The 21977-nt window shown below is 61.5% G+C and overlaps 1 protein-coding gene across 1 annotated transcript; it reads right to left on the bottom strand.

The window, feature by feature from the left end:
* Positions 1 to 174: 174 nt before the first annotated feature.
* Positions 175 to 21820, bottom strand: NPDC1 (neural proliferation, differentiation and control 1). Its single transcript, XM_061353020.1, has 9 exons — positions 21674 to 21820; positions 8948 to 9091; positions 3285 to 3392; positions 2965 to 3144; positions 2779 to 2845; positions 2347 to 2431; positions 1573 to 1652; positions 1366 to 1462; positions 175 to 378 (listed from the first exon to the last, which is right to left on the bottom strand). The coding sequence occupies exons 1-9, from the start codon at positions 21765 to 21767 to the stop codon at positions 301 to 303; spliced, it is 933 nt and encodes a 310-aa protein (XP_061209004.1). The 5' UTR covers positions 21768 to 21820; the 3' UTR covers positions 175 to 300.
* Between the last annotated feature and the right edge of the window lie 157 nt (positions 21821 to 21977).

The raw sequence follows: 21977 nt of genomic DNA on the forward strand, positions 1-21977 counted from the left end.
CCCCCCCACACACACCCCCCCCCAGTTTCTGTGCCAAGGCAGCTGCCTCCCAGCCATGGGGCTGGCACATCCCCGAGAGCAGCGAGCCAAGGGCAAGGCAGGGACGTGGTCACAGCAGGATCACAGCAGCAAAGAGGACAAGGACGCTGGAAACGGGGGCGTTCCCCCCTCCCATAGCTGTTAGTGGGTGTTTATTGGGCAGGCGTCGAACAGTCCGGCAAAGCCCCTTAACCCGGCTGCGGGTGCCCATCGGTGTGGCGTCGGGCACACAGTCTGTAGCGAGCTCGGGTCAGAGGGGTGTTACTGGTGCGACTTGGGGTTGGAGGGGTGTAAGGAGGAGTCGTCAAACAGCGGGTTCCTCACTTCCATTTCTCCGGTCTGCAGCGGCGGAGGGAGCGGGGTGGGAAGGAAAAGGCAGGAGGTCAGACACCAGCCAGGGCTGAGCAGCCCCATCCCCAGCGGTTGGAGTTTGAACCCCAGCCCAGCAGGGAAGGTGGGGGTAACTCTTGGGCTGGGATGGGGTGACTCACACCAGGACCCTGCCGTCAACCCTTGAAAGGTGCTGCCTCCTCGCCAGGAGTGGCTGAGGATGCTGGTATGGGGTGATGGTGTGTAAAACCCACGGGCCTGGGTGGGATGGGATCCCACAGCCTGGTGGGGGACCCCAAGACGGGACCCCCAGCCTGGTTGGCAGGAATGGGGTTCCCTGCCCAGACTGCCTGCCTGCCATCAAGTGTCCTTTAATGGTCCTGTAAAGACCTAATGATGACCCTCAATCTGGGTCCTGATGGCCGGGCTCCGCAGCCATTACCATGTGAAAGGCTCCTTTCGGGTCTCTTTGTGCTCTTTGTACCCAGGGCCGTTAGGAGCTGCCCTTCCCCGGGGTCCCCTGCCAGCAACCCCCCTCCATCTTCCCCCCCCCCCCCCCGGCTTTAAGGGGCCATAGGTTCCCTGGTCTGGGCACTGGGAAGGCACCAGGATGAGCCCCATGGTCCCAGTGCCCAGGAGTCCGAGGTGACCATGTACCTGATCGTGGATCTGCCAAGGGCTGTCCCAACTCCCTGCGCCAGGGTGTATGGGGCAGCACCCCCACGGTAAAACCCCATGCCAGGACTCGGAGAGCTCCAGTGGAGGTTGGAACTAGATGATTATAAGGTCCTGTCCAACCCTAACTATTCTGTGACTCTATGACCTAGCCAGGGCACATGGGAGAAGCAGGGGTTGGACCATACTCAGGGCTTGATGTTGAAACGGTTCCTTGTGAGGAACTGCACATCCCAGGCATGGATCCCAACCCATGGATCCCCACGTTGGATCCCACCCTGCATGCACAAGGTTCCCCCGGCCACCCTGCACCCACCGTACCGGAGCCAGCCCAGGGCACTCATACACAGTGAAGTCTCCATCCTCATTCTCCTCGTCTGATGATGCAGAGTCTGGCAGCTTGGGCTCCTCTTTATGCCTGGGGGGAAAGGACCAGAGAGGGGGTGAAGCCCAGGGGGATGACTATTGGCACCCCAGTTAATGGCAGGGCATGGACCAGCGGCTGCTGTCTGCTCCTGGGCTGCTTACTTCTCCATGGAGAGCATCTGCTGCTTTTGGTGCTGGTAGTGGTACATCTGGGCGCTCTGAGCCAGTGTCTTGTCCCCAGGCTGCAGAGAGAGCAAAGACAGGGCCATGAAGGCTGTGCTGCAGAAACCCCAGCTCTGCTGGCAGGGGGACCCCAACATGTTGGAAGCCCCTCAAGGAGACCACAGGCCTGGCCTGAACACCAAACATACAATCAACTGGGTTGGAAAAGACCTTTAAGCTCAAGTCCAACCCTTACCCCAGCACTGCCAAGGCCACCCCTAACCCATGGCACTGAGGCCTCGTCTCCACGCTGTGTGAACACTTGCAGGGACGGTGCCTGCAGCCCTGCCCTGGGCAGCCTGTTCCAATGCCTGAGCACCCTCTGGGGCAGGAATTGTTCCTCAGCTTCATCTAAACCTGCCCTGGTGCAGCTTGAGGCCGGTTCCTCTTGTCCCATCCCTTGTTCCTTGGGAGCAGAGCCCAGCCCCTCCTGGCTCCATCCTCCTGTCAGGCAGTTGGAGGGAGCCATCAGGTCCCCCCTGAGCCTTCTCTTCTACAGACTGAACCCCCCCGGTCCCTCAGCCCTTCCCCATCACCCTTGTGCTCCACGCTCTGCACCAGCTCTGATGCCTTTCTCTGGTCCCACTCCAGCCCCTCAGTGTCTCTCTTGCAGTGTGGGGCTCAGAGCTGAACACAGGATTCAAGGTGCAGCCTCACCAGCGCCCAGTGCATGGGGACAATCAGTGCCCCAGTCCTGCTGGGCACACGCCTTACCGAGATCTTGTCGTAGGGCAGGGGGCTGGCCACTCTCTGTGCTGAGTAGTCCACTTTCTGTGCCAGCCTGACCTCCTTCTGTAGCCTGCTGGGGCAGAGGAGAGCGCTCAGGAGCCACCACAGCCAATGACTCCTTATGGGAGCCAGGGACTCCCATGGGCTCAGTCACCCCACCCATACCCCTGTCCCACAGCCCTGTCCCTCCCGCTGGGCAGGGAGTGTCAGCACCCAGCACTGCAGTGATGCCTACCCCAGGTGTCACCCGCTCCCAGGAGGCTGTGCCTGGCACAGGGATGTCCCACTGGTGTCATCCAGCCCCGACTGTACTGCAGGGCAGCTATTGCCTCCCCTCCAGCCCACCCCCCCCCAGCCTGGGAAGCTCAAGAGCAAGCTCCCCTGGGCACAAGGGCACAGGGGGAGCCCCCGGCTCACCTGCACCAGCACACCCCAGCCACAACCAGCGCCGACAGCCCGGCCAGTGTGCACACCACGATCAGCCCTGAAGGGTGGAGGGGACACAAAGGGATGAGTGAGCGCAGCAGCACGGAGCCACCAGCCCACCCTTCCCCATGGGGACGGGAAGCCCCTTCCTGTGAACACACATCCCCGAGGTCTCACCGAGCACCACGTCATCACTGGAAGGGATGGGGGACGCCTCCACTGGGTACTTCTGGATGGTGGCGGTGGTGGAGGTGGGGAGGGTGGTGGCTGCCTTGCTGCTGGCGGGACCCTGCTGCAGCAGCCCCAGTCTCAGCCCATTGGCCACACGCTGTCTGCTGCTGGCAGGGACCAGGGTGGCTGCAGGAGAAAGCAAAGGGTTGAGCAGAGCAGCGCCCGGGCAGCTCTGGAGGGTAAAGCAGCCTGGAGTGCAGGGCCTGGCTGCCATGCGGTCCCTAGCACCACTGCAGAGTGGTGGGAGCTGGGGAGCAGACACTTACACCTGAGCTTGCCATCCCGCAGCGGGTGGGAGCGAGGAGCCTCCTGCCTGGCCAGCACGTCTGCTAGGAAATCGATTTCCTTCTCCAAGGTGGAAAGGGACGCCCGCCCTGAGCCGGGAGAGAGCAGCATGAGCCAGGCACCCTCGGGGGTGCTCCCAGCCCCAGCACACACAGAGCCCTGCCGAGAAGGGGCTCGCATCCAGCACAGGCAATGGTGGGTGGTTTGGAGTCCAAGCACACTTGGATGGAGCCCTCCAGCACCCCCACGGTCCCAAAGCAGAGAGCAGGAGTCTGCACGTGTCCCTGATGCTTTTTGGATGCTTTTCACCCCACAAATGCTGGAGGCTGTGGGAGCAACAGCAGCCACAGCTCCCACCCCATGCCAGAGCCAGCAAGTACTGCACAGCCCTGTAAGAGCAAGAAGCCAGCATCACTCCATAGGGCCTGCCCCATGTCCCTGCTCCTGGGGCATTTACAGGGGTCGTGAGGGAGGAGGGACATGGGCTGGGCCAGGAGAGCTGCCCCGCTCTTGAGTGATGGATGGCTCTGGCGGGGGGGAATTGCAGCAGGGCTGTTCCAAGAGCAAGCAGGGCACATCTGAACACTGGTTTTTCTAGAATCCCAGACTGGTTTGTGTTGGAAGGGACCCTAAAGCTCCTCCAGCTCCAGCCCCTGCCACAGGCAGGGACCCCTTCCACTGGAGCAGCTTGCTCCAAGCCCCTGTGTCCAACCTGGCCTTGAACACTGCCAGGGATGGGGCAGCCACAGCTTCTCTGGGCACCCTGTGCCAGCGCCTCAGCACCCTCACAGGGAAGAGCTTCTGCCTAAGAGCTCAGCTCAGTCTCCCCTCGGGCAGGTTCAAGCCATTCCCCTTGGCCTGTCCCTATAGACCCTTGTCCCAAGCCCCTCTCCAGCTTTCCTGCAGCCCCTTTAGGCACTGGAGCTGCTCTAAGGTCTCCCCTTCAGGAGCCTTCTCTTCTCCAGGCTGCCCCAGCCCAGCTCTCTCAGCCTGGCTCCAGAGCAGAGCTGCTCCAGCCCTCGCAGCATCTCCATGGCCTCCTCTGGCCTCGCTCCAACAGCTCCACGTCCCTCTTGTGCTGCTGCCCCAGAGCTGGATCAGGGCTGCAGGGGGGTCTCTCAGAGCAGACACCCCACATTCTCCTGTATGTGTGGAGGGCTGGAGCCACCCCAGAGCACAGCTTGGCCGGTGCTGCCGAGGAGCTGTTTGGATCCCTCACTCCAGCTGAGGATCTGGTTTCTGCCTAGTGCCAGCAGGATGCAGCCCTTTTGGGGAAGGTTGCAGTGAGGACCACCGTGGGGCTGGCTGAGCATTCCATGGCTGGCTGCCACAGGCCATGCCCCAGCACAGTGCATGGAAGGGTTCACAGAATCACAGAATCCCAAGGGTTGGAAGGGACCTCAAGAGATCATCTGGTCCAACCCCCCTGCAAGAGCAGGGTAACCTAGAGTACATCACATAGGAACTTGTCCAGGCGGGCCTTGAATATCTCCAATGTGGGAGACTCCACAACCCCCCTGGGCAACCGGTTCCAGTGCTCTGTCCCTCTCCCAGTAAAGAAGTTCTTCCTGATGTTAACGTGGAACCTTCTATGCTCCAGTTTACACCCATTGCCCCTGTTCCACCAAGCTCTGAGTGCTCCTGTGGCATGGGACATGGGCAGGACCCACAACCCAGCCTGGAGTGGGACAGTGCTGAGCAGGAGTGGAGCTGCGGTCCCCAGCGCTGCTGAGCAGAGCCAAGCTCTGATCTCTCCATTGCGATTTTAACAGGATTAAACCCAGCTTCAAAGGCAGGAGACATCCTTGTCCCCATCCCTGCTCCCTGTGCCACTGCCGCCTTCAGGCAGTCCTCAGCGGGAAGCCCTGGGGGGAGATCAAGCCATACAAAGGAGGTGATAGGGGCAGCTCCATTCCAGGATGATGCAAGGTTATAACAATTGCAGCTCCTCGGGAATCCCGCCTCACTCCCGATGTTTGGGAATAAACCCCCCTTCCCTTTGAGCTGGGCACAAAGGCCACGCAGCCACGCTGTGACTCATTGCCACGCCAGCCAAGAACAGCTCAGAAGGGGACACTTTGCTTTAAACAAGTCACCAAGAGCCAGAGCCACTGTCTGCTGTTGCCTGTGCCCCCCAATTGCCGCAGCCCCCACCCCTGGCAGCAGCTGGAGCACCCCCAGTTCTTTGCACCCTGTTACTTTGACCCCAAAGCAATTTGCAAAGCAGCACCATGGCCGCACAGTGGCAGGATTGGGCTGTGCCACCAGTGATGAGTGTGCTGGTGCCAAGGTGCCAGCACAGGGCCAGGCTCTCCCGATGGGCAGGGACCTGGCATAGGATGGGGGTGAGAGCCCTGTGCCCCATGGTGACAGCCTGGGGTCAGCACCTGGGGAAAGGCCAGTCCTCATGTCCACAGGAGCTAGGGGATAGCCCTGCCCATGCTCATGTGTCACCATCAGGCCTGGGGACTGGGCACAAGGCTCAGCCCTGCTCTGGCACCCCTTGGCCTTCAAGGAGGATGAATGTGACATGGCTGGAAAAGGAAAAATAAAGCTGGCAAACCATCAAGAGCAGCTCCCAGGTCACTCTGAGCTGTGCCAAGCAGCACAAGGAAAGCCAGGGCAGCCGTGCTGTTTGCTGTTTCCAGTGCTGCCAGCAGTGCCCTGGCCGTGCTGCTCACCCTCATCAACAGCTTCATCACCAAGTTCCCTGTCAGGGGCTAAATCCCCACACCCCTGTTGTGTTTGGCCAAGGAGACTTCCCCTGGTGATGCCACATCTGCCACCCCCCTGCATCCACAGGGCAGAAGCTGCACTGGCACCAGTGGCGGCTCCCACTGGGCACCACGGGGGTGAAACACAGGGTTGAGATGCTGGCTCAAGGCTGCTCCCCAAGGAACAGATCCCAGACCTCTCAAGAGGAGCAGATCAGCATGCTGACAGAGTCCCCCAGCTCCACTGCAGTGCATTGGGCATGCTGGTGGGCACAGGGTGTATGCAAAGCATGCACAGGGCATGCAGGGCGCATGCAGGGTGCACACAGGGCTTGCACAGGGCACGGGTGCCCTCTCATGGTAGGTCTCACCGCCTGCCTGCACACAGCATCCAGCTCAGGGTCTTCCCCGGGCCTTCCCCCCTCCCCAGGGTCTCCAGGGCTCAAGGCTGGGGCACACACGGGGGTCACTGGGATCGGTCTGGGGACAGCAGGGTGCAAGAAGGGACGTGGGGCTTCTGCCGGGGGAAGAGGAGACCTGATGCCGACAGCCTCCACAGGAGGGCACAAAATGCCTACAAATCCACTGATTTCTATAGTCCTGCCCTAGGACAGCCGATGTCCTCCTAGCTGCTGGCAGCACAGCAGGCAGGAAGGGGGGAATCCCCAGGGACATAAGCCAGGACCCCTTTTTCCTCCTCTTCCCAAAGTGCTTCCCACAGCCTGGGGGGTTCAGCCCTCACTCAGTGCTGGCCGGGTCACACAGGGACCAGGACCCACCAGCCCAAACCACACTATGCAAACCCATCACAGCAAATTCAGATCTAGTCTTGGCAGGGTTTGGGGGGGCTCAGACCCCTGCACAGGCAGCACCAGCGCGATGCAGGGAACAGGATGCTCCGCGCCATGAGGTCCCGTGCGTCCCGTCTCACCTCTGTGCCAGTGCCGCACTGGGTACGCCGAGACACCCATGCACGCCGTCACCAATGGCAGGAACATGCCGCTCACATGCATCGCTCTTCTGAGACCCCAAAACCGCTGCTTGTTACCCCCAAAACCCGCTCTTGGTGCCTGTCTGTAAGGGTATGATGAGGGAGAAGAGCCCTGGTGCTTGCCCACGCTCCTGCCGGGAGCCACAACCAATCACAGGGATGATGGTGGCAGCTGCTGGGATCCCGGGATCGGCGTCACTGCCAGTCGCAAACAGCTCAAGGATGCAGAACCCTTGAAAGGAGCTGCCCACGCTGCCCATGCTACCACACAGCGTGGGCAGCCCCTTTAAAGGGTTCTGTATCCTTGAGCCACGGCAGCACACCGCCCCGCCCCCCTTGTCTGCATTGCACTCCCCCAAACACAGCTATTGCTGCTGCCAGACAGAGGTACCTGTAGGATGCAAAAGCACCCATGGGATAAATTGATGCCTCCCTGCCAAAAGGAGCTGGGCATTCCCCTGCATGCTAAAATAGAGGATTTGGGAGGGGATCCCTCCCCAGCTTTTGTTGTCAAAGCTGGTGGCATTGCTTGAACTACAGAGTGGGGCTGGGAGAGACCCTGGGATGGGATTCACTCATCTTCCAGTGTCCTCTCAGAAGGTGCTACCGCACATCTCCATAACAAAGCTGGAGAGGACACTGCTGCGGTCCCACAGCAGCTGACAGAGGATGCTGCCGCGGTACCACATCTCTGCCAAAGATGGCCGAGATGCTACTGTGGCTGCATCTCCCTGCCCAAGCCAGCACAGAGTGGGGTTGCTATGGAGATGCTGGCGCATGAGCAGCCCTTCCAAGGGGGGAATTTGCTCCCAGAGACTTCACACTAAAAAATGAACCACAAACAACTGCTAAAGCCATTTGGTACCTGGCAATGTGGAGCCTGCAGCAGGGTGCATCAGCCCTGCTCGCTGACAAATGCCAAGGCTGGACCCCATCCCTGTGCCATCCCCTCTCTCGTCCCTGTGCCATCCCCTTTCTTGTCCCTGTGCCATCCCATCTCATTCCCTGTGCCATCCCCTCTCTCATTCCGTGTGCCATCCCCTCTCATTCCCTGTGCCAACCCCTCTCTCATCCCTGTGCCATCCCCTCTCATTCCCTGTGCCATCCCCTCTCTCATCCCTGTGCCATCCCCTCTCTCATCCCTCTGGCCGTTGTGCATCCAAGCTGGGTGCAGGTGCCATGGCTGCACTGGGAGCTCCTCAAGGCTCCGCAGCAGCGGGTGGAAGCCCTTTGTGCAAGTGCCACAGGTGACCATGGGCTGCTGCTGCCTGGGGATGCTCTGCCCATCTCTGCCCACTGCCACTCAGCTCCCATGGGAAGCTGAAGCAGGGGAATCACAGCCAGAGCAGCCCCCGGTGCCTCCTGCACAGCCAGGCAGGGCTCCCACCCAGTGCTGCTGTTTCCAACCCTCCCACCATGGATGCTGGGCATCACCAGAGGAGGAGACTGCATCCACAAACCACAGCCCAACACCTCAAACCAGTGGGAACCAGGGACTGAAACCCCAAACACTCATCTCAGCCCCAGGATAGGTGAGGCCACAGGATGTCTGAACAAGTCACAGCTTCAGGTACAGAAGCTGGTTCCCGGCTCCTGCAGGGCAGCCAGGCAGACCCCAGAGACCCTGGCCTCTGGGCACTGGTGGGTGCTGGCAGGACCCAGCAGCATGCATGGTCACTGGTGTAGATACAGGACAGGCAAGGAGCAGAATCAGCTCCCCAACAGCCCCACAGCCACCCCAGTTGGTGCCTGGGGAGAGAGGGAGCAGAGCTGCCATGCCCACAGAGACACAGCTGCTGCGGAGAGAAGCCAGAGGATGGGGAGCAGGGCCTGGGGGCTTGGGCATCTCCTGCAGCAGCACCGCTGCAGGGCAGTGCTGGGGCAGGGTTGGGGGCAGGTTTGCAGGCAGGGCAGGGCAGAACAGGGGGGGTTCACCTACCGCTGGTGGGGAGCTGCTTCTGGATGCATCGCCCGTGTTCATCCTCCTGGAAGGAGGCCAGGCAGGGGCCGCAGGCGCCCGAGCCCGGTGGGCAGAACTCGCGGCGCTGCAGAGCACAGTCCAGGCTCCGGGGACACGATGCTGCTGCAGGAGGAACAGGAGACAACAGGTCAGGATGAGGGTCTGTCCATGGCCCCTGTGTGGGACCCAGCGCATCAAACAGCTCCCGCTGCATCCCATGTAAGGAGTGTGGATGTGCTTCACGGGAAGTGCCCCTCGGCTCCCTTTGCCATAATTGACTGCAGTTAAGCACAGGCACCAATGAGCCTGGTGATCCTTATGGGCCCCTTCCAACTCGAGATACTCTATGATTTTATGACCTATGCAAGGCAGGGATGAGCAAGCAGTGCCCATCCTCCCACACGGGACCCCAGCCTCCACTGTCGCATGGGATGCCCCAAGCCCCGGGGTGCTCCAGGACACCCCAAGCGTGCAGAGCTGGCAGTGACAAGTCTCCAGCCCCTGTCTGCGCCATGCAGAGCAGAACGGCAGCTGAAATACAGCCAACACAAACTGACACACGTGTGGTAGCTGTCAAACAACCTCCCCTCAAACAAGCCCCCACCAAGCCTGAGCATGGCTGTGACAGGTCTTCACTGGGAGCAGCAGCTTCAGCTTCCATTCCTTTAGCATCATGAGAGAAGAAACTGACGGGACCCAAACCTCCCCTGGTGACACACCGCAGCCCAAACCACTCTTGATGCATTATTAAGGACCTTGTTTCCGTGTCACACCTGGGGACTTCCCTGCTAGCTGGGGACAGGCAGGAACCCCCGTGCTCTGACCCCATCCAGACCCAGCACACATTGGCAGTGCTGCCATGGCTAGGAGCAGCCCCTATTCTTTACCCCTCCTGGGGGGACACAAAGTCCCCAGGTCCTATGCAAAGCTGAGTCCTGAGACTGGGTGATGGTGGCAAACCCTGTGCAGAGGTGGAGAGGGGAACCACGACAGTCAGATCAGCAACACACGGGGCCAGTGCAGAGCTATCACCTGCAGCACGGGGCTGTGGGGACATTCTGGGTCCTGGCTTTTGATGGCAGCAGGAGCTGCTGGGACAGTGATGCTGTCAGCAGCAAGAGCACAGACATCCCTTAATGCCAGGCTGGTGGCAGTGTGAGCTGGGCACTGCTCAGTGCCCCCCTGCCCTGTGCTGGGCACGGCTGGATGGAGCACAGCTCCCAGCCCTGCTGCTCTCCTCCAGGGCTGGCTGTGCCCTCAGCTTTCTCACAGTGAGGAGTGCACCAGGGCTCCCACCTGGAGCAGGGCCAGACCTGGAGATGAGTCACAGCTCCAGCCCCATCCCACGCTCCTGGCACCAGCACCGCCAGCCTTCACCTGCCCACACCAACACCATCTGCCTGTTCCTGTGCCGTGGGGGCAGCCCCAGGGACAGCTCTGGTGCAGCTCTGCACCAAACAGCTCACAAGCAGGTGCACATCAACTCTGGGGACTCCCCGAGCATCCCCGTCCCCACAGGCACAGCACAGTGCAGTGTGCCAGCACGGGATGGAGCCACCAGGACTAGACATTAGGCAGAAGCTCTTCCACAGGGTGCCCAGAGAAGCTGTGGCTGCCCCATCCCTGGCAGTGCTCAAGGCCAGGTTGGACACAGGGGCTGGGAGCAAGCTGCTCCAGTGGAAGGGGTCCCTGCCTGTGGCAGGGGCTGGAGCTGGAGGAGCTTTGAGGTCCCTTCCAACACAAACCATTCCGTAGTTCTATGATTCTATGACCATTGAGGCAGCTCTACGCCCCCAGCACAGGTGTAGTTACTGAGCAGGATGCCACCCCAAGCAACACATGAGATGCCACCCACAAGATATCCTCCTTTGCACAGCCCTATTTCACCATTAAACTACTGACTGTAGGGTGCAACCACTACCAATGACCCCCAGGCTGCACCCAGACCCCTCTCCACTGCACCCCATGGGGCACTGCATTCAGTGCCAAGCAGTAGAGCTGCCCTTGCTGCAGTGGTTCTCCTGCGGGCAGGTTTTCCCATCAGCTGCACTTGGGGTTGGCTGAGCCCACACCAGGTCCAGCAGCCTGGAGAGGCTTCCTTGGGGCTGGGTTTGACCCCCAGAGATGGAGTGGGGCTCAGCCCAGCGGCTGGGGGAGAACTAAAGCTGCATGGGGAAAGAATCAGATGTCCAGACACAGCAATTCGACTGGACCTGGGTGCCTGCCCTGGCTCGAGCTCAAGGCCACTTTGTTCAACCATCACAAACCAGGCTCCGGGGCAGGAGGAGGTTCTGCACTGCACAGGCCCCATGTGGGGATGTGCCACACCCCTGTGGGGCACCGAGTCGGACAGTGGAGCCCCCAGGCCTGTGCCATGGGCTTGTGGAAGCAAGTCCCCCCAAGGCAGGTCCTGCCAGAAGCTGTTCCCTGGTGGGATGAAGCCACTGCAGTCTGGGACCCCGGCAGTGCAGCGCCCTGCAGGATCCAGGCAGGGCAGCCCAGCAATGGTTAAATAAAGGCAGCCTGGCACGCAGCAAGGTCCTTATCTCTGTTTGAGGAAGGAGCTGTGCTTGCCCAGCTGTCGCAGCCTGGCATTAGCAGTGAGACAGGCAGCACGAACCCGATGGAGCTCCCTGTGCGCAGTCAACCGGCGCAGGCACACTGCCGACCCCAACCACTGCCATCCCCCAACCTCACTGTCCCTCCCTGCCCCACAGGTGCCCAGGAGGCTGGTGCCACCCTGCCCAGGGCTCCAGCAGGCACATGGTGGGGTCCTGCTCCTATTCCAGCAGGTACCTGACCCTCCCCACCACCCCCTGGCTTCCCAGCATCCTGGTCATGGGTCCCTGCTCCCACCCTGAGGTGGTGGCACAGCACATGGGTTCCATCTCCACCCTGTGCTACGGCCACACCGCCTGTAGAACCATGGAAGGGTTTGGGTTGAAGGGACCTTAAAGCTCCTCCAGCTCCAACCCCTGCCACAGGCAGGGACCCCTTCCACTGGAGCAGCTTGCTCCAAGCCCCTGTGTCCAACCTGGCCTTGAACACTGCCAGGGATGGGGCAGCCACAGCTTCTCTGGGCACCCTGTGCCAGCGCCTCAGCACCCTCACAGGGAAGAGCTTCTGCCTAAGAGCTCAGCTCAGTCTCCCCTCGGGCAGGTTCAAGCCATTCCCCTTGGCCTGTCCCTACAGGCCCAAACACCAGTACATATTGTGCCAGGGCCAGCTTGCAGGCTGCAGCCTCCCAGTCTCGCCTCTGTTCCTGGCTGGAGCTACTGCTGAGTCTGAGAGAACTTCAGCTACCCCTATTCCTGCCATGTCCCCTGCTTGGCACCAGAGCAGCCCAGCACGGCTGCTGTGGGACAGGAGGCTCAGCCTGGCCATGGGTGGATGAGAGATGTGGACACAGTGGGGTGACACAGACCCGCCTGCAGGGCAGTGCAACGCGGCTGTAAGGCAAAGCAAGAGGACCGTAACTGGAGTCTGAAGGCAGCCCCGGCCATGGCTCAGCCAGGGGTGAGCCGTTACCAGGGGCTCTGTGCTGGGACAAGCCCCCAGCGCCGCAGGCAGGGTGGGTGCCCGCAGGCAGCACAGAGGCAGGAGCAGAGCCCACGGTCAGCAGGAGGAACACGGAACACAGCGGGGAGCAGGGGCCGGGGCAGCAGGAGGAAATGGGGGTGTGCGAGCGCGGCGGGGGCAGCTCGGGACAACTCCCCTGCCCCAAGGACCCCCGGTGGGAGAGGGGCTGGGCTGGCCCCGCAGGGACGGAGCTGGTGCGGGCACAGCCCGGGTGAAGCCGCTCAACACCCACCGGGGAGGAGGGAACACAGATGGGGTGGGGAACACATCCGGGAGGGCCGATGGGGAGATAAAGGTAACGTCAGAGGGCAATTCATCAGCACTGGTGCTTGCGCCGTGCAGCGCCAACGCCCGGAGGATGGACCCGGTGCCAGCAGCATGAGCTGGCAGAGCCCGGTGGGCACGGGACATAGTCCCTGGGGTGGCTTGGCCACTAAGCCAGGGCATGGGGCCACCGCAGGCGGTGGGGTTACTGGGTGCCCCCAGCAGGGGTGCAGGTCTCTGTTCCCATCTGAGCCTCCATGCGCTGGTACAGGGCTGCAGCTGAGGGCTGACGATGGCCGAGGGCACAGCCGGTCCCTGACAGGGGCTGCAGGCTCGGCCCCGCAGGGGTGCAGCGAGTGCCAGCTCCACACCAAGGTCACTGCTCCTGCAGCCAGGTAATGTCAGACCTGCTGTGAGACCTGCCTGCCCCCTGCCCAACCCTGCCGCCTCTGCTGGGGCTGTCACAGCTCTGCACATCGCTTCTGGCTCTGAACGGCTGGAGACAGGAAAGCAGGCAGGCAGACGGGCAGGCAGAGGGGCAGGCAGGGGAGCAGATGGATGTGCTGCCCCACACCACCCCCCAGCCTCTGAGGTTTTGCTTCCCTCTGCCCACAGCCTCCCTTGTCACAGCCAAGCAGCAGGCAGAAACAGGGGGGCTGAGACACCCCCATGCCCATGGACACAGCCTGGGGCTGGCTCCTGCCCTGGCACCCTGCTCTGCTGCCCACATGCATCACGGGCAGAGCCGTGGCACTGTGGTACCAGCTCTGCCACTGCTGGGAGCCCCATGGGAGCCCTGTGTTGCTGCTGCCATTCACATCACATCACATCACATCAATCACATCCCAACACATCATCACCGTACTGCTGCCCCTGCAGTGCAGCAGAGGATGGAGACCCCTCCTGCATGGAGGCAGCTCCCATACACTCCAACCCCACACATAGGGAGCAGGGGATGCAGCCACGTCACACCACTCCTGGGCACGGAGGGATGAAGCATGGCCCTCCTGCAGCAGCAGCGCATGCGAGCCCTCGGGAGAGCATTTGGCAGCGCAAAGCACTTGTTTGCTTTGGCTTGGTCAGGTTTGTCCAGGCACAGGTGACGTGCCACCGCGCTTCCCGTCCCTGAGCCCACTGGGGCTCACGTACCAGCTTCCAGCTTTTCCGGTTCAGCTGGGCTTTATCCAGCTGATAAAGTGCAACAGCAGAGACGTCGCCAGCACGGCTGGTGTCACAGCCAAGGGACAGTGCCAGCAGCCTTGTGCCGTGGGAGGGCTGTGGGTATCCCACATGGACCCCTCGGCAGCATCCCCCCTGTCCGGATGCACCCTGCTCCCACCAAGGGGATGGTCCTGCCAGTAGCGTCCCCACCCAGGAGCGATGGAAGTGAGATCCCAGCAGTTACCTGGGTCAATGCAGGCAGGGCTCTGCCTATGGTGTGCACACAGTGCCGGGAGGAGACAGCTAGTGTAGGGGAGGCAGGGGCCTGTGGGAGCACCGGGGCTGCATGGCACAGGAGACGGGAGCTGTGCCAGGGGCAGCTGCCTGCTGCAGCCCTGAGGCCATCACAGTGGGTTCCCAGAGCCTGGTCCCCCTCCAGGTTCAATGCCAAGGGGGAAATGGAGGCACAGAAGAGGTTGAGCCAGGCTGCCCACAAGGTGGGAGAACACCCAGCTCTTTGCAACCCCAAATACTTCACCTCCCCGACCACTGGTGTTATTGTAGAGCCTGTCCACAAGCAGCCCCAGAACCTTAGCTTGCTGATGGGGTCCTGGGAACCACGATGCAGCCTCCCCCTGCCAGGCTGAGGGAGCCACATTTTGTGTCACTGCTCCTCAAGCCTCTCAAATGGCTGGAAAAATCCCTGTTCCCTGCCCCAGGACCCACCGGGCACACCAGGGGAAGATGGGGCTGCAGGAAGGGGAGATGCCACCTGGATGGATGGATGGATGGATGGATGGGTGGATGGATGGATGGATGGATGGATGGATGGATGGATGGAAACAGCACCAGCAAACCACAGCCCCAGACCCGCAGCTGGGACCAGGCAGGCCCAGGATGCAGCAGAGGATGCAGCTCCCTTGCCTGTAGCAGGTGAGGAGGACACCGAGCTGGCAAGACCCCCTTGTTCCCACCCCAGCCATTCCCAGGCACTGCTGTCTCCGGCCCTGGCTCGCTGTCACCTTGAGCTGCTCAAGGCAGCTCCAGACTGCCTGGGGTGACATGCTGCCTCCCCACCCTGCAGTGCCAGGGCTGCTCCAGCCACAAGTTCTTTGCCTCAGATATTCAGGGTGAGAAGAAGAAATAATAATAATAAATAAATAAAATGGGATGCCAGATGCTCTTTGTAATTTCCCTGCTGCTGCCCACCCAAACCTGCCACTGGCTCTGCACCACCAGTCCCAGTTCTGCTGAGTGTGCACCCACCAGTACCAGGGATCCCATAGTGTCCCTGATGCCACCCCATGCCAAAACCACCTCGTTGTTTTTTCAGCTCAAACCGCCCACTCTCAGTCACGTTAATCAGATTTTGCTCAAGCAAATACCAACTGGCTGTGTCTCTGCCCAGAACCCATGGGGCAGGGGTTGAGGTTGGGGGTTTTAGTTCTCTTGTCCCTGGCTCTGAGGTTTGGCACTGTGTGATGGGCAAAACGCGGTGCTAAGGCCACGGCTCAAAGCACCGCCGCAGGCAGAAGAGCAGCATGCGATGCTGAGTGCACAGTACCATGTGGCAATGGGGATGCCCTGGCATCCCTGCAGTGCTCTGGGACACTGCAGTGGGCAGCGCAGTGTGGTGCCAGCATGCAGAGAACAGGCAGCGCTGGCACCACTGCCGTGCCACACATGCCCTGCGGTGCAGGGGTTTCACAGCTCTCGTGAGCATGGACCCATTGGAAGCCACAAGCAGCCTTGAGTGTCCTTGTCTCCCTCCCAGCACTGACCGAGGGGCAGGGCAGCACGCACAGAGCCCTGTCTGCTGCCCGGTGAGCCACGGCCACCAGTGAGCGGTCCCTGCAGACCCACTGCTGCCCACCTCCAGCTGCGCCCCAAGGCACTGCCAGGCCAAGAGCCCATGCAGCCGCACTGGCACTGCTTGTCCATGGTGTCCAACCATGCTCCTGCTGCCCGGCTGGAAACGCACCCCCGGAGCAGCAGCTCCCACAGGGCGCTGCTGTGCCCATGGGGCCAGATGCTCCTTGGCAAAGCCAGAGCCCTCCCACTCCTCGCTGCATCCCACGCTGGCACAGACGCTCTGCAGCCCTTGCTGAAGATGCACCGATAGGATTGCACTGACTGAACACTCTTGGGCAGCTCAAAGGTGGCAGCAGCAGCACAGGGAGCTCCACATGGGGTAGTGGGTCCCCATCCTGCCCCCACCATCCATCCCACAGCCTCGGTGCTCCCAACAGCCCATCAGCCTGAGATGGGGACACAGACACACATCAGGAGGTGCCGGGGCTATAGGGACTGATCTTTATGGCTTTCCATCAGTGTGGGGACCCCCGGGTGGGCAGCCCATGTCCTGGCACACATGCAGGGCAGAGGCAGGCTGAAGAGCTGGGGCCACATCACTGCATCCCATGCTGCCTGCGCTGACTCAGACACCAGCAACAGACCTGCGGGGCATGGGCAGAGAGCCCAGGAAACAGGACCCAAAGGAGGCACAGCCGCTTCCCGGGGTGCTGGGAAAGGGCTGCAGGCAGTGCCAAACAGCCAGACCCATATTTCTGTTGTGCTTTAGCCCTGCAGGAGGCAGCCAGCTCAGGGGAATGCTCTCCTTCTCAGCCAGGAAGCCAAGAATTATGCTGCAGGATGGGTCACATCACTGTGGCTCACTGGGGCCGCCCGGCTTAGCGGGTGGCTGGGAAATAATCCCCAACAGATGTGAGAGGATGAGCTCTGAAGCCAGAGCTGCTCCTCCTGCATGTGAGAGCTGCAGGGTCCCCAACATGCTCCTCTGCGGACCCCAGTCCAGCCTCGCTGGCAGCCACGGGTGCTCTGGGTGCACAGAGAGAGCAGCACCATCCCAACCTCTGTTGCTGACTCCTTTCTGTAGGAGGGGAACAGGGGGCGAGAATGCAGGGGACCCCAGTGCTGCAATGAGCAGAGTCCCTGCCAGCACACCAGCTGACATGTCACCTCTTGTCACCCACCAGAAGGAATGGGTCACAGAATCCCAGCCTGGTTTGGGTTGGAAGGGACCTCAAAGCTCCTCCAGCTCCAACCCCTGCCACGGGCAGGGACCCCTTCCACTGGAGCAGCTTGCTCCAAGCCCCTGTGTCCAACCTGGCCTTGAGCACTGCCAGGGATGGGGCAGCCACAGCTTCTCTGGGCACCCTGTGCCAGCGCCTCAGCACCCTCACAGGGAAGAGCTTCTGCCTAAGAGCTCAGCTCAGTCTCCCCTCGGGCAGGTTCAAGCCATTCCCCTTGGCCTGTCCCTACAGGCCCTTGTCCCAAGCCCCTCTCCAGCTTTCCTGCAGCCCCTTTAGGCACTGGAGCTGCTCTAAGGTCTCCCCTTCAGGAGCCTTCTCTTCTCCAGGCTGCCCCAGCCCAGCTCTCTCAGCCTGGCTCCAGAGCAGAGCTGCTCCAGCCCTCAGAGCATCCTCATGGCCTCCTCTGGACCCACCTGAGCAGGTCCCTCCACCAAAGAGCAAACCACCCTCCTGCAAAGCTTTGCCATCCTCTGTCCGCACAGAACGGACCCCAGCAACACCCCCTGGCGTGCACTGGTTCGGGCAGGCAGCCCACAGAGTTCCAGTGCTCTGGGATGGGAAGAGGCCGGGACTGGGACCTGCTCCAGCTGCGTTTCCTTCCTCCAATTCAAAGTGCACTCCAGGCACTTCATGGCCAGTTTCTTCCCGTTACAATTCTCGTTAGCTCATGGAACACTAATTACAGGCCTGAGGCTGTCACTTGCTGCTCTGCTCACCCACAGCAGCAGCAGTCAAAGCCCAGACGCAGGAGGAAGATGTGACAGCAGCAGCAGTGGGGCCATGCCGTGGGGTTTGGGGGGTATGGGGGGCAGTCATCGGAGGGGACCCAGAGCACTCATCAGGGATAGACCTTGAGCCTTCCATGGGAATGAAGCACTGGGGCATTGTGTTTATGGGATTAACACAGGCACAGGACTGCTGGCAACTCCTGTGCCCAGTGCCTTGTGCCTGGAGAGAGGCCACCTTGTCGCCCCTCCTGTCCCTGGTACCCCCATCACCCCTCTTGTCCCCAGGAACCCACATCAACCTTCCTGTTCCCAGTGTCCCACTATGTTATCATCCCTCCTGTTCCCAGCATCCCCAGCTCTCTCCTCTCCCAGCACACTGTCCACCACACATCCCCATCACCACTGCTGCACTGTCACCCTCTTATCCCCAGTACCCATCACCTCTCCTATCCCAAATATCCTCACCACCCCTCTAGACCCCAGCACCATCCACCTCCCTGTCCCCAGTGCCCCATCATATTGTCACCCCTCCTGTCCCCAGTGTCCCCCCCCGGCAGAGCTAAGCCGATTTAATTCTTAATACCCCCACGGCCCAGAAGAGCTGTTTCAGGCAAACATCCCAGACCCTGCTTCCCCTTTGCACTGCGGGAAGAACCCAAGTGCCCCTGGGGAAGGGGGCAGCCCCAGGGACACCCCCTAGACAGTGCAGCCCAGCTGTGGGGTTAGGCCAGGATCCTGCTCCCTCGGGATCAACTGCAGACCCCAAGTCCACACTTGGAACTGCCAAGGAGGTGGTTGATCCGAAAGGCTTGATCCTGCACCAGCATCTCCCAGGCTCTGGGACCACTGTGTCTCCACCCTGAGCTCAGCTCTCCCCAGACCAGCACCTGCAGGGCACAGCTGGGGTGCACACTGGTCTGTGGGTCCCCAGCAAGCTGCAGTGAAAGGAGAGGAGGAATTTTCACTGTGTCTATTCCATAGACTCTTCTTCCTTGATGCTGACCGCACTGGGAATTGGGATCATGGAGAATGGTGGCCTCTTTCCACCCATTTCCACCTGGGCTCCACCATGATGCTCCAAGAAGGGCTTGGAGCTGCTCCAGCTCCAGTGGTCATAGTGATGGTCCCCAGGGACAGCCCACTGCACCCTGACCCTGCCATGGCTCCCAGTGACACATTAAACAGCAAGAGGTGGACAATACACCACAAGCAGAGCTGTGAGGACCTCATAGGGGATGGCCTTCCCCTTGCTGTGCCCAGCTCTGGATCCTGCACCACCACAGGGCTGGGGCAGACAGTATCATAGAATCAGCACCAGCATTTGTGCTCCCACCTGCATCCCTGAGGAGCAGCACCAGGAGCCGCTGATTCACAGGTGGCCAAATGGGTCACTTGGACTGGAAAGGACCACTCGTTTTCTGCTGAGCAGTTTCTCTGGTGTTTCTGATGTCAAGTGCTGGCTGTGGCAGCTGGGCTGAGCTTTTCAGGGCTATTAACAAAAGATGTTCTTGCCCATCAGTTCATTTTTGTATTATTTTTTTTATAATACCAATAGTAGATGAAATTTGGCAATGAAATTCCTTGGGAAGGGGTGGGAACTGCCACTAATGCTCCAGGAAATGCATCCAGCAAAGGAGGCAAAGCAGTGCCCAAAGCCGGGTATGCTGGATGGAGACACATGGGGAAAACACAGCTAAGGAGCACCAGCCAAAACTGCCCCACCAACAGCACCGCCTCCAGAGCAGCTGCTGCCCTCCCCGCAGCTTGGACCAGGCACGAGGAGGATGTACCCGTGCCATGTGCTGCTGTGTCCCAGGAGATGGCATCTATTGCAGTGGCCTCTGGGCTGCAGAAGGTGGGGAGGAGGAGATGCCAGCCTCCGTTTGAAGAAGCTTTGCTGAAGCCATAGAGACAGGAGGATGTGGGTATGATGGTCCAGGACCTTCTCCCCCAGTAGTCTCCTCACCAGCTCTACCAGCACAGAAGTGTGGGAGCTGCCCCTGGCCCTGCACCTCCACCTTGCAGAGAAAGCCCAGCTCTGCCCCATCTGCCCAGGAAAGGCAATGATAAAATGGGAAGAAGCAGCCAACACTTCATCTGCCCTGCCACGCTCGGGGGCAAGACTGCAGGGATAGGACAGTGACTCCTTTCCCTGCTCAGCATCCCAGAGATGCTCTCCGGCTGCCCCAGTCATCCCAGCAGAAACCAGCCCAGAGCTCCCCACTCCCCAACCTCCCAGCAACGGGATGCTGTCATCGGCGTTTCCAGACGGTACAACAACGACATGACTGGAAACAGCACAAAGAAACCATCCTCACCTTCACTTGGGTTGAAAATCCCAACCCTGTTTGTGCTGAGAGACCCAGCCAATGGGGTGGGAATGGTGGGGAAGGGGAAACTCTGCTCCCCCTGCCCCATGCCAGCCCCAGACAGCCTCACAAGGGGTCCCCCCGCGGCAGCGCTGCCAAGCCGGTTTATCCCACCTCAACCCCTTAATTCAGAGGCAGCAGAGATTATGCAGCTGCACCAGAGCCACACGGATCTCCTTCCTCTCATAGCAGCCTGCGTCACTGGTACCCCCAGCCAGGCCACCCTGGCCTGGACACATGGGAAGAGGGAGGGTGCAGGAGCATCCCCACCTCCGCCTCCAGCCCCAGCACGGAAAGACCCGGATGATCTGAACCACTGGCAGGTTTAAAACAAATACAGAATCGTAGTTTACCTCCCTTGGAACACAGTGCGGCTGACTGCGAGCCGGAGCAGGCAGAACAATATGGGATCCACAAACAATGCTGGGAGCCAGGAGGAGCTCCCCAGCCCCGGGGGCCAGCGAGGCGGAAAGAACCTGCCGGGAGACACGGCGTCCCGCAGGCCGGGACACGGCACCCGCTGCTGGTGCCACCGGGAGCAGTGCAACCCCCGGGGCTCCCCAGGGCTTGTTGGGATTGTAGGGGGGTGTTTATGGCTCCGCACACCGCAGCAGCAGGCACAGAGTGAGGGGACACGGCACAAGGCAAGTGTAAGACCCACCGGGAGGGGCAACGCTCTGACCCAGACTCCAAAACTTAAAGAAAACCCCAAACCGAACCAGAACCAAACCAAAACCATTCTTAAGGAAACAGTGAGAAAGGAAAGGGGGTGCTGCTGGTGGGGAACCAAAGCCACGCATGTGTTCTGCCCCAGGGGAGACAAGAAACGCTGCAGTCACCAGTAGGGCAATGCTGCTGCTGCTCCTGCTCCCTCAACCCCGGCCGGTGGGTGAACAGGGTGCTCCGGTGCGAACCCCCGGGATATCGCGGTTTGTGTTTGTTTTCCTGGTTTTAGGGGTTTTCCCCATAAAGGTGCTTCACTAGGGCCCAGGGGCAGGGCCTCTCCCCCCGTTCATGCTCTCTCCCTGCTCTATGACAGACCCCATCTCTGTGGGTTCCTCCTGACACCCCAAACCGCAGCCGGGGTCACCCCTGCGCCGCTGCCCCGGGGGGACCCTGCCTGCAGCAGCGGGGAGAGGGCGGCGGCGCTGCTCGGCCCCGGTACCGGGGTGAAGCTCGGAAGGCGGGGGGGGGAGGGGTCAGACACCGGGTGGGCAGTGCGGAGGGGCCCCAAGAGCAGTTCGCACCCCGCTGCCAGTCGTGGGGGTGCAGAGCGGCCCCGAACCCACAGCAGCGTCTCCCCTGTGCCTGGGCGGTGCGGGGGGCGGCGGTGCGGGGAAGGACCCGGGGGGCTGGGAGCCCGAACGCCTGTGGCTGCGGATGGCTCGCGGGGCTGGGGGGAGCGACCGCACCGGGATCGCGGCGGGAGGGGCAGCGCGGATCCCTCGGGAAGGGGGTAGGAGCATCCGCGGTGCAGCGGGGGGCGGGGAAGGACACGGGGGTCACGGGGCAGCCCCGCGCCCTCACGCACGCACGCACGCACGCACTCACCGGCACGGGCGCGGCGCGGCCCGCAGGCCCCGAGCGCAGCCAGCAGCAGCAGCAGCCGCGCTCCGCGGCGGGCGGCGCCCCGGGCAGCCACCATCGCGCGCCGGGCGGTGCGGGCCGCGGGCGGCGGGAGCGGTGGGAGCGGCGGGGAGGGGCGGGGCCACCCGGCTGGGAACGCCCCTCGGGGGGTGGAGCCTCGGCCCCGCCCCTCCTGCAGCACCGCCGGAGCCTTCAGCGCATCCCGCATCGGTCCAGCCCATCCCGCACGTCCCTGCGGGCCCGAGGGGTTGGGTCCCGCTGGCGGGGG

This window comes from Neopsephotus bourkii, unplaced genomic scaffold (genome assembly GCF_033783945.1).
Source record: "Neopsephotus bourkii isolate Nb327-2 ecotype Australia unplaced genomic scaffold, CSIRO-AGI_Nbou_v1 NB_659, whole genome shotgun sequence".
Taxonomy (NCBI): Eukaryota; Metazoa; Chordata; class Aves; order Psittaciformes; family Psittacidae; genus Neopsephotus; species Neopsephotus bourkii.